Consider the following 12,876-nt stretch of genomic DNA (forward strand, 5'->3'; position numbering starts at 1 on the left):
AGTGGAATTAACACGTAGCCTGTGAAATGATTCAAGGACTGCTAGTGCTATCAAGGCAGCTCCATTTCACTGTTCATTTCCCTGGTCCTATGTGGGAAGATGGTTTTATTTTATTTCTCAGCTGCCTTTTTCCATAAGGTCCCGGAGCGAGTTACAACAGTATAAAAATACAGTACTAAAATCAGTTTTTTAAAATTGCAATCAGAATACGGTAGGTCCATATACAGTGGTACCTCAGTTTACATATGCTTCAGGTTACAGACGCTTCAGGTTACAGACTCCGCTAACTCAGAAATAGTACCTCGGGTTAATAACTTTGCTTCAGGATGAGAACTGAAATCATGCTTAGGCGGTGCGGCGGCAGCAGGAGGCCCCATTAGCTAAGGTAGAGCTTCGGGTTAAGAACAGTTTCAGGTTAAGAATGGACCTCCGGAATGAATTAAGTACTTAACCTGAGGTACCATTGTAGTTCAAATAACCTTTATTTATTTGTTTATAAATTCTCTCTCTCTCTCTCTCTCTCTCTCTCTCTCTCACACACACACACACACACCCCTGTTGTCATTATCGATCTATATCTGTCTATCTATCTATCTATCTATCTATCTATCTATCTATCATCTATCTATCATCTATCTAATCTATCTGTCATCTATCTATCTGTTGGAAGCCACCCACAGTGGCTGGGGCAAACCAGTCCAATGGGTGGGGTATAAGTAATAAATTGTTGTTGTTGTTGTTGTATCTCATGTGTCAAAGGCAAAAGCAAAGAGTTACATCTTCAGCATATGATGAAACCTGTGCAATGAAGGTAGTAGACACACCTCTGTGGTAATGAAATTCCAAAACTTAGCGGCTGCCACAGAGAATGCCTTCTCACGGGCTGCCACCCCCGGGACTCATCAGGTCGGTGGAACTACCAAGAAGGGTCCTGTGGTCATCTCCTACGACAGGGATGTCCAACAAGCTGATCACGATCTACCAGTCGATCGCATGATTATTAGTGATCGACCCCCCAAAACCAAAAGCTCAACAACCTTGGGTCTTCCTCCCCCCCAAAAGCTCAACAACAGCCAGTTTTGTTTTAGTGGGAGTAGATCGCAGTCTCTTGGAATCTGGACACCCCTGTCCTATGAGAACCCATGGCTTAAATTGTCAAAAAATCTATAACCTTTCTACAGAAGTCCTAGCCGTTTCCCCTTGTTTTGTGAGAGGGAGGAATGCAGTACTCCTCTAACCTACTTCACAACGCTTGCCGTAACTTATAGAAGTAAAGGTAAAGGTAAAGGTACCCCTGCCCGTACGGGCCAGTCTTGACAGACTCTAGGGTTGTGCGCCCATCTCACTCAAGAGGCCGAGGGCCAGCGCTGTCCGAAGACACTTCCGGGTCACGTGGCCAGCGTGACATCACTGCTCTGGCGAGCCAGAGCCACACACGGAAACGCCGTTTACCTTCCCGCTAGTAAGCGGTCCCTATTTATCTACTTGCACCCAGGGGTGCTTTCGAACTGCTAGGTTGGCAGGCGCCGGGACTGAACAGCGGGAGCGCACCCCGCCGCGGGGATTCGAACCGCCGACCTTTCGATCGGCAAGCCCTAGGCGCTGAGGCTTTAACCCACAGCGCCACCCGCGTCCCTCAACTTATAGAAGTAGTGCACAGTAAAGAAAAACCAAGACAAATAGAAAGCTATTTCAAGGAAAAACTAGAGAGATCATCCACAGAACAATCTGTTTATAAATAGTATTGAAAGAGGCACTCATTTTCACACATAGCTGCGTTATAAAATTGTACCTAGTTGTCGCCACGATAATTTGTGTTCATCGTTTCAAAATTCAGTATACGAATCACTGAAATGGAAATCACTTTAAGGGTCACCTAGCCTGATCCCAAAGTGAATAAAGGAAATCTGCTGCTGCAGTGTCTCTGAAAGGTCCGGAAAAACCTCCAACAACAAACCTCTGCCTGTTCTACAGTTACAGTTTTTAAGTACACGAGACATCATTTTGTCAGGCAAAAAGCTTACCACTGGCAGGAAGACTCCAGAAAGCTACAAATTTAGTTTGGACTAGCAATTTGAACAATGAAAAATCAACTATATATGCAGGTTTTATTTCAGTTATCATTTATAATAGTCACTGTCAGACTGATCCAACACCAACATATCATTTTATAAAAATAAAATTACAACATCTTATGACAATGAATTCCACAGTTGGATGACATACTATGTGAAGTTGTTTGTCTTTGTCCTGCAAACCAATCAGTTTCATGGGGTGCCTGAAATTTTACTGGTTTCCCACTATTTTGGATAGTTTCCTATCTGTAGTATTTCCCCCTCCAGGGCTGAGTGAGTCCACTGTATAGCAGCCATCTCACCAGCATAGTGGTGGCTTGTCCTCTTGCCTTGTAGGATCATTGTACAGGATCATTCTTTGAATGCTGCAAAAGTTTCATGTACCCTGTAACCATTTCTTAAGTATTCTACATATGGAAGATACACCATGTCCCTCATAATTTTGGTTGCATTTTCTTCATCTTGTTTTTATTGGGTTGTATCCAATGCAGTTGTCTGATTAGCACAAGGATTTTTTGCTTCCACAGTGGAACTGTCCCTTGCTCCCCTGTGCCCTCCCCAAATCTTCTCCAGAGTGTTGGAAGGGAAAACCCAGAAAAGATTTATGGGATGCCCGGGGAAGAGAGTGGGTGAAGTTTCATTGTGCAAGCAGAAATCCTTGTGCTAATAGAAGGAGACACAACACGTTCTCTCTTTTCCATGTGGTGACACATAATATTTGAAGTAAGGGCGGAAGCACTATACATGCTGAATTGCTAGCCTCTCTGGCATGCTATTGGCTTTCTGTGCAACCTAATCAAATGATCTAGGCTTTGAGCGCTAGTGTAATAGCATAGTAGCTAAAATCTCGCCTATGGTGGCCTTGGGGAAGCCTCCCTCCCACAACTGCAAAATGGGGTGGGGAGAAAATATTGACTTACATCATGGCTGTAAGAGCTGCAGCTAGTTAATGCATGTGAAGTGCTTCAAAAACTTGAAAGCACTATGAAATGTTAAATATCATTATTATTCATGTGTTAGGACTGTTCAGCCATAAAAAAGAAAATCCAGCCTGAACACAGAGTTGGACTAGAGTTTTCATGTCTCTAATCTATAATTAGATCTTATAGTTCTTAGATAATTTGACATTTTTCAGCAGGAGACTATCAGTTCTGGAGGTAGTTTTTCCTCTCTTCAGTTTAAGATTTGTGCCCTCTAACAGTCCGATCAAACATTTGTCGCTTAGGTCCCAACTCTAGCCAATTTTGCTGGTCCAATGCAAGGCCTGTGGTTGGGCAATGGGTCCAGGGAGGTGTGATCTATATGGCAGGCATAGGCAAACTCGGCCCTCCGGATGTTTTGGGACTACAACTCCCATCATCCCTGACCACTGGTCCTGTTAGCTAGGGGTGACGGGAATTGTAATCCTAAAACATCTGGAGGGCCGAGTTTGCCTGTGCCTGCTATATGGTGTGACCTATTCTTCAGTACTACGGCAGCTCAGTAGCTGTTGTGCCTATAAGCATACATGCACGTTTATATACACACATATGTATGCTGGTGTAGCATAGTGGCTACTGAACCGCAAATCAGGAATCCCACAGTTTGAATCCCACCTCCACCATTAAGTGGCCAGGTATCCTTAGGCAAGCACACCTGCCTCAGCTTGAATTCAACCCATTTGTAATATGCAGGACAGTTGAAAGAACTGCAATTGAACACATACACAGCAATTTCAAACACATGCTATTACTAATCAACATTAAAACTGATTATTGTTACAAGGCCCTAAGCATCTCTACTAAAATATTTCAGCTATTAATTCTGAAGGAAAAGCATGTCCCACCAATGCAGACCCAGATTCAATCCCTGGCGACTCCAGAGCAGGCTGGGAAGTTCTTGGAGAGCCAATCAGTGCAATTCTGAGCTGAGGCAATAGTGATCTTGATGAATCAATAATCTGACTTGGTGCAAGGCAGCTTCCTATGTTTGCAGGGAATATCCACTGAAAGATAATACCCATAGAAGTGAATGTCTCTTTCGGGGGAAATCAAAGCACATGTGGATAGGCTGCCAACAACCACTGACAGCAAGGGATGGTTGCTATGCACTATTCAGCCTCCTTGTCATCTCCAATTCATCTCTCCAAGTATCTGCAGAACTGGGTCAAATACAAAGGGATGTTGCTCTGTTTGGCTAAGGCTAGAATATCAGGATAAATATCTGCTTCTCTAAATACCTTCTGTTTTCTTAGGATGCTTCAATGCTTATCAAAATCAGAGGTAATAATAAACTGATAATGAAACACATGCTTTTGCAGAAAGCTTCCTGGAAGCGGGAAGAATTCGGCTAAAAATGTCACAACACTATAGAGTTATAAAATCACAGGCTTTCTTTACAGGGTAACATTTCTGGACAGCGTACATAAACAGCTTTATGGAAAGCAGCATTCGTTTTCTGCCTGCCTTAGTCACACAAGCATCAGCTTCCCTCCCCTAAAAACCTCCAGCGGATCTGCAATAATACCCTCTCACATGTGTTTGATGCTGAAGGGGTGAATGCTCATTATTTTGGTTACTCTAGACCGAAGCTACATCAATGCTGTAACAGTGAGAGATGTGATAACAGCAGTGACACTGTGAGTTGACAGAGGAGTCTCCGTGTTTTGGATCAAAGGTCTCTTATTCCTCATAAAAGAGCCCTGCACTTCAAAGCATAAGAGTGGCAAGAGGTTAAGACAGTGATAAGATCATGTGTTGTATCTCTCAGTGGTGGGGGTTATCTACCGATGACAGTCACTCGAAAGACACTGAGTGAGCTACTAATGAAATGCTGAGCAATTTAGAAGCCGTGCTCCAAATATGCTGCTACCATATAACTTTACTTACAGGTGTCTGTCTGTCTTGATGGACCTGATGCCTATATGCCTTCAACTCTCTAGAGCTGTGTAACACAGTCACTACCATTTCCACTGACATATGACAACTCTCAGTAGCATGATTTGAATGGCACAACTGCTGTGTCATCTGGAATACGCTAACAAGGACACATGAAGTGGCTGTCCTGAAGCATGACTACAAGGAAGATGAGAGTCTGCATGTTGTCTAGGTCATTTACCTGGATGTCTTGCCAAGCCTTGGTGATTATTCAGGAGGATAAGAAGAAGTGAGCATAATCAACTGGAATTTATGCATTCATAGGCAAAGCACCATTTTCTAAATTTGCCCAGAAGGAAAATGAGAAGTTGTAAGGGTTTCAACTACTCGACAATCAATTGAAGATAGCACCAACAAGGCAATAAAACATGTTTCCTGGTGAAAGTAAGAGGGTGTGTAATACAATTAAGGTGATTCAAACTATGGGGCAATAATAATTGTGTGTGTGATATATAATTCCTGTGTAACATATAGAGACTCACTCAACACCCCCTTGGTGATGTACGTGAGCTGCACACAGTCTCACATATCTCACTGCAGGGGATATTTGCTTAATACGTAACGCAGAAGAGAGAACACATGAATCATTTGTGCTTCCCTTGTCACTGCTTGTCAGTCCAAAGCCACCCTCAGAACAGTGCATAACCTAGGCAATTAGGAGCAGAAACTACACTTATAACTAATTCAAAGTGCTCTTCACAAGAAGAGCAGAACACTTAATTAATTCAAAGAATCGCCTTCCCAAGAGTGATCTGAGAATTACTTGAAACTGAAAAATAGCAGTATACCTGGGATACTCTGCCTCCTTACAGCCAATGCTCCTTCGGGTGGTTTTGTCTGGTTTGCAGATTTAGTGTATGGACTCTCATCTGAAACACAGAAAATAATGACAATTTCAGATTCAAGGTGTGCCATATATTTCATCTGATTCCCCCAATGGATTATTCTGCTGCTTTGCAGTAAAAGAGAAAAAGACTTATTTCATTTAATGGGGCTAGAATTAGGAAACCACCCTATTTCCATCAAATGCTCACTTCAGTAGCATTTGACATGCTGTTAATCTTTCAAAATAATGAGTGTAAAGCAATAAATGTAAAGGTAGGAAGCCTAATAGGGACATTTATTCCTTGTAGTAACCCCAAATTACTGATCAACAATGGGCTTTCCCCCCATGATGACCTCGTTTGTATTTAATGTAAAGCCAATCTGTGAGTTAATGCAAATGTCTGAGTTCTGGAGATGAGATGGTACTGATGTCCTGAACTGGCAGGACAGCATGGAGGAGGAGAGGTTGGTGTAGAAAATACTCACAGGGTGACCAATGATGGCGAAGGGATGGGGGGGTCAGTACACAGGAATCAGAGCAGCAGGACCCATCACCGCAGCCAGAGGAGCACCTGTCTCCCCAAACATGGCAGGCTCTGAGGCGTAAGGAGCAGCAGGAGGAACACTCTAGGAGGCTGAGGCAGACAAGGGCCCACAGCCCAGCTTCCTAGTTGGCCAGGTGGGGCTTGCTAGCTCTGGGAGGAGGTGTGTGGTTCCTCAGCTGAAGTAGGCTGAGGACAGGTGAGGGCCACCTGCCTCATCAAGCCCAGATGCTGCAATCAGCATGCAAAGCACAAAAGGGAAGCAGAGCTGAGGTGCTGGGTCTGCTCAACTTCCCATGTTGGTTGGACCATGGCTTGGATGGTCCATGGAGCTCTTTGAAGATATGGCTTGTGCGGGACAGACCTCTAGGTGCCCTGGTCTCTAGATCAGCTGCTGAAATGGGAACCTGGCCTGGCTGGACTTTGGACTTGTTAGCCCGCTGTTAGCATTGGTTGTGGAATTGTGTATGCCAGTGGGATGTGCTGCCAGGGACCCGTGGTTCAGATCAACTGGAAGCCCAGTAGCTGGGAAACAGTTTAGGGAAGTTTTTTTTAAAAAAAGGAAAACAGTGGGCAGGGCAAGGGTTAAAGATCATACATTCTTAAGTGCCCCATCCTTAAGTGGCTTTCCAGTTTTAAGTGGTTTCAGGCCCAGTGGCATGAGTAGTGTGCAGCTTGGCTTGCAGTCCTCAGAGACGTACGTGAAAAAGAAACACATATATTGCAGATTGTGTAAACTTTTATGTTGCATTACTCGCAAGCCCCTGACCTTTCATTTTAAAATCTTGCGCTTTTATTCAGTTACCGAAGCAGGATAATATACTTGGACAGCAGCTATGTTTCAGTAACAATAAGGGAATTCTTCTTTAAATTTGGGTGCATGTCTGTGTCAGGATCTCCGCTCAGCCAAGCTGATAAAGCTCATCTTCCGGAATCGCCCTCCCGACGAATAATTAACGACCTGAGCCTTTGATGAGGCTCCAAGGCACGTTCCCCCATTCAGGAGAGAATCCAAAACAGCACACGGAAGTGGTGAGGTTTATGGCTACATTGCTATGCTTTATTTCTTACTACGCAAACAGCAAAGAATCCTCTCTCTGTGAGAGCAGAGAGCAACTGAACAACCAAGGAACAAAGGAAACATGAAACCACTAATGTCACATCCAGTCTCCCGTCTCCCGTGAGACTTCCAACAGTCTGTACTGTCTCTGGAATGTAAACAGAGCCTTGTGACTCTAAGCAGCTGCTCAGTGGCAAAACAGAAACTAACAGTCTGCCCTGCGGATAGGACCATACAGTGGCAGAGGAAGAGGTAGAGTGCCATCGCGGCTGCCCCCCCGCCTGCACTGGGCACCACGCCCCCACAGGCGATGTGCCACGCCTCCAGGATGCCTGCCACGCCCCCGGGACGTGTGCCAGCCCCGCCCCTTCCTGCTCTCCGCCCCCCATGCCGGAGCATGAAGCTCTGCCACTGGGACCATATCCCTTTAAATTCTGAAGGATCTATTTTTAAAAAGCTAAGTCCAATCTCAGAATGGCTGGACAATGCTATACCTGGGGAGGTAGCACTGAGGCACCTTAACACTGCCAAAGAATACCGAGGATCAATAAATTGTCAGAGGAACTGAATAGTGTTTAGACCACTTCCTCAATAAGCAGTAAAAAGAACAGAAAATTAGATTCCATTCTGGTTCTCAAGTAGCTCTTAACATACCATCAAATAAAGCTATTTGCATTTTTTTCCTTTGAACCTGAAGAACCAATTAGTTTTAACCATATGCATATTTACATGCTTTAAAAATAAGTGAATAAGGCTATCAAAGACTAAAGTTATCTCGGGTAACATCCCAAGATGCGGCAAAAAAAAAGAGCAGTAGTTTAATAATAATAAAAATTCTTTTGACTGGCCCACTTGAGGTTTCATTTCCATTTACTGATTTCAGTATTTATCACTTGTTACATATAGGTTTGATTTTAGAAATTACTTCAAAGTGGGAAGGCCATTCATTTTTATGCAACATAGAAATGCGGCTTGGTGAGAATTATTTAAAATCACGCCCCAGATAAAAAGCTCCACAAAGGTTAATATAGCATTTCTCCCTTCTCATAACCATGCTTCCTATGCCATATCCCACTCAGGCAGAGTGTGCATGGTCTCATGTCACCACCTTACAAACAACCCTTGGTATAAGCAGGACATTTCCCACAGGTTGCGACACTTGGGCTAGATGGTATATGGGGAGGTGCTCCTTGGGCCCAAAGTCATTCAGAGCTTAGTACACCAACAACACCATGAATTGGATCCATTAGCCTGCAGGCAAGCTAGAGCAGCATCTCAAAGACTGAAATGAGATGATCCCCTCTTGCCATCCCATGCAGAAGCTCAGCTGTTGCATCCTGCACCAGCTGTATCTGCCTGTAAGGTTGCAGAGGGTCCTGGCTGGCAAATATTGGAAACAGAAGGCTGAATCAGATGGACTTTGGTCTGCTCCAGTTCATTATCCCTGCTACTGCCACTACCCAGTGTGGTGTAGTGGTTAAGAGTGGTGGACTCGTAATCTGGTGAACTGGGTTCGCTTCCCCGCTCCTCCACATGCACCTGCTGGGTGACCTTGGGCTAGTCACACTTCTCTGAAGTCTCTCAGCCTCACTCACTTCACAGAGTGTTTGTTGTGGGGGAGGAAGGAGATTGTTAGCCGCTAAATCAACAGAAGTTAGATTCAGCCTTTCTCAACCTGTGGGTCCCCAGATGTTGTTGAACTACAACTCCCATCACCCCTAGCTAGCAAGGCCAGAGCTCAGGGATGATGGGAGTTGTAGTCCAACAACATCTGGGGGCGCACAGGTTGAGAACTGCTGGGTTAGATGGATCACTAATGCCCGTTCTTTAAAGAATTAGTAACTGAATGAATTTTCCAAAGTTGCCACTGACTCTTTAAAATGGTGAAGCTTGAAACCAAGTATCTTAGATCTACACCCATCTAGTCACTAGAACATGGATGGGGAACGTGTGGAACCCTCAGATGTTGATGGACTCTGCCTTTCATCTGTCCCAGCCAACATGGCCAAAGGTGAGAAATGATGGAAGCTGCTGCTGTTGTCGGTATCTGTCCGTCTCGAGAGAAGATGGAGTGTGCCTCTGGAGGTTAGCAGCAGCTGGGGTGCAAGCCTAGGCAGTGTGTATGGAGGTCCTGGGCTGCCCAAACAACAAGACACCCCCCTCAACCTCACAGATGTGGTCCAAAGGAAAGCAGAGCAATACCTTTGGCAGCAGCTTGGTTGCAGTAGTTGCCGGAAGGAGATGTGAAAGAGCCCGTTGAACCGTCTTAGGGATTCGACTCTGGATTTGTGTAGAGGTTATTCCTTAGCCTTATCTTCTCCCAAATATATCTCACAAGGCAGCGGAGGTTTAGGGCCAGAGTTTTCCTTCTCCTAGATGGGCTACCTTCCTAGGTTGATGAGCCCCGTCTGCCCCTCACTTCCCTATGTAGCACGTACAGAAACAGCCTTCTTGACTGTTGGTCCCACTATTGGTCTCATCCACTCAACCTGCTGAAGTCTGTCTTTGCATGCAGGAGAATTCCCTAATTCATCGAGGGTTTGAGCCCCATTGGTTTCCCTGACGTGGTTTAGCTGGCCAGCCAAAGCCATTCCCAGGGTGTGGTCACTGTTGCATGCTGACAGCTTCTAGGAGCCACAGGTGACAGCTAAGTGCAGGATGGGAACCAAAGTTGGACCCCAGTTGGAGCACAATGTGCTCCCCACCAAAGGAACTACCCCTCCCCTAACAACATCTGGAGGGCCACAGGGTCTTCAACCCTGCACTAGAACATACTGACAGTAATTGCCTAAGCAAACTAAATGTCCAGTCACCAAGGAACAAAATAATATTTATTTAGAGGAGCATGCACACACACATGCACGCACAATATATATAGTCAGTTTACCTCTCTCACTTCCAGAGGGCTCATACAGCAGGTGTCTACATCTACTACTACAGTGGGAATAACGTTTATTATGTATATGCGTTCCTAGAACTGCATTCATTACATGAGTAGATTTTTTTTTTTTTAATTTCCTTTGGCTGAGAGATTAGACAGCCTGTGATAAACAAACAATTTCCAGCAAGTCATTATGCTGTTCAGAGACAACTGCTGTGCCAGCAATTCCCTTAACTCAGCGACTACAGAAAAAAGCTTTCTGTGCATCTACCTACAATTGCATTTTCCGCTGGTAGAAAGATATGAACAGAAGAATAACACTTCTGGATCCGGCTAGTAGTTGCCCATCTAGTCCAGCATCCTTTTCTCACAGTGGCCAAACAGATGCCCATAGGTAGTAGGTGAGCAGGACTGGGCACAACAACACTATCCTCTCCTGCAAATTTCCAGCAACTGGAATTCAGAAGCATACTGGCTTTGACCATGGAGGCAGAGTACAGACATCACAGTTAGTAGCCATTGACAGCCTCGTCCTCCTTGAATTTATCTAATACTATTTTAAAGCCGGGGTGCAGGTGGCGCTGTGGGTTAAACCACAGAGGCTAGGACTTGCCGATCAGAAGGTCGGCGGTTCAAATCCCCACTACGGGGTGAGCTCCCGTTTCTCGGTCCCTGTTCCTGCCAACCTAGCAGTTCAAAAGCACGTCAAAGTGCAAGTAGATAAATAGGCAAGTAGATTCCGGCGGAAAAGTAAACTGCATTTCCGTGCGCTGCTCTGGTTCGCCAGAAGCGACTTAGTCATCATAGCCACACGACTTGGAAGCTGTATGCCAGCTCCCTTGGCCAATAAAGCGAGATGAGCGCCACAACCCCAGAGTCGGTCACGACTGGACCTAATGGTCTGGGGTCCCTTTACCTTTACTATTTTAAAGCCATACAAGTTGGTTGCCATCACTGCCTCAGTCATGGATGCTTTAGCTGAGATCCCTGAATTACAGGGGATGACCCCTGGGGATCTCTTCCAACTCTAGACTTCTATGATTCAAAGTGAATTCCATAGTTTAACTATGCACTGTGTGAAGAAGCACTTTTCTTTTGTTCACCCTGAATCTTCCAATATTCAGCTTCATTGATTCTATGAAATGTGATTCTATGAAACAGAAAAGATTTCAGCAGGCGTTGGAAAAGAAGAAACCTCCTCCCTAGCATGGACGTTGCTTCCCCCCGCCCAGTTGCCTCATACTGGGTTATCATCTTTATCAAAGCATCCACTGCAACCCTAAGGTCTTGCTCCTGGCCAGCCGCCTCCAGTTGAGACTCCATGAGCCTATATGTGAAATTAATATATTTCACATGTCGCACTCTGGGATAGCTCAGTTGGTAAAAGCATGAGACTCTTAATCTCGGGGTCATGGGTTTGGGCCCCAACCAGGGCAAAAAATATATATCCTGCATTGCAGGAGGTTGGACTAGACCAAGATGATAATGGGTCTGGAAACCAAGCCTTGTGAGGAACAGATGAGGAAGCTGGGTATGTTTAGCCTGGGAAAGAGGAGACTGAGAGGAGATATGATAGCCATCTTCAAATATCTTAAGGGCTGTCACATGGTAGGTGGAGCAAGCTTGTTTTCTCCTGCTCCAGAGGGTAGGACCCGAACCAATAGGTTCAAGTTACAAGAAAGGAGATTCTAACTAAAAATCAGGAAGAACTTTCTTATGGTAAGAGCTGTTCAACAGTGGAACAGACTTCCGCAAGAGGTCCTAGGTTCTCCTTCCTTGGAGGTTTTTAAGCAGAGGTTGGCTCTGTCATGGATGCTTTAGTTGATATTCTTTCAATGCAGGGGGTTGGATTAGACAACCCTCAGGGACTGTTTTAACTCTACAATTCTAATGATTCGAAGTTAATTGACACAGAAGTATGTGTGCTGCTCTCTCCATATGAAACTAGAACTGTTGCAATATGATCTGCTATGAACTGCTTAACTGAGATGGATTACCCTGGAGGCCGTCATCAAATAAAACTGGTTTTATTCTAAGTACAGTACACTATAACTGTCCGCTGTGAAACAGTGTAGCCTTCTTATTCAGGCCTAGCTGGCAAGGACTGGCTGGAATCATTTCTCCCTGTGTTAAAATAAAAAACCCATTCTTTAAAGGGACAGCTTACTATTGCAACTACTCTCCTTTGAACAACTGACTTAACAGCCATTGCATCTAACTGGGAAAACTAAATTATGAAACAAATCATATAATTATATATACGTGTCAATATCATTCGTTTAATAGCCTTTGTGAAGCTCTTTACAATCTCTTTCTCTTTGTAGCACTATCTCAGGCTAATGCTGCAAACTTTTCTGGAGGATGGTTTGTCTATAGGGAGTGCTCAAAATTCTAATCCTGGTAGGTTTCTGGTGTACTTTTTTCTCGAACAGATTTAACCCTTTGCCTCTGCTGTGATCGATTTCTGTATTAGACAACAGAACCTTTTCTTCCAATGTCAGTAGCAGATATGGTCCCTCAAAATCAGATTGGGGCTGTAGGTAACCCCCTACTTCCCACTGGAGTGCCCCCTCCCCAC

The 12,876-nt window shown here is 44.7% G+C and overlaps 1 protein-coding gene across 19 annotated transcripts in view; it reads right to left on the minus strand.

The window, feature by feature from the left end:
- The window catches only part of GRIP1 (glutamate receptor interacting protein 1), a 333,614-nt gene that overhangs the window by 82,746 nt on the left and 237,992 nt on the right, over nucleotides 1-12,876 (minus strand). For 18 of the 19 annotated variants that reach the window (XM_083399406.1, XM_083399417.1, XM_083399411.1 and 15 more), the window contains exon 2: nucleotides 5,779-5,859. The exons of the other annotated variant lie outside the window; for it this stretch is intronic. In XM_083399406.1, coding sequence (XP_083255532.1) covers nucleotides 5,779-5,859 — 81 coding nt within the window. The remainder of the gene's footprint in view (nucleotides 1-5,778; nucleotides 5,860-12,876) is intronic. 19 annotated transcript variants of the gene reach the window in all.

This window comes from Podarcis tiliguerta (genome assembly GCF_965153285.1).
Source record: "Podarcis tiliguerta genome assembly, chromosome: 10".
Lineage (NCBI taxonomy): Eukaryota > Metazoa > Chordata > Lepidosauria > Squamata > Lacertidae > Podarcis > Podarcis tiliguerta.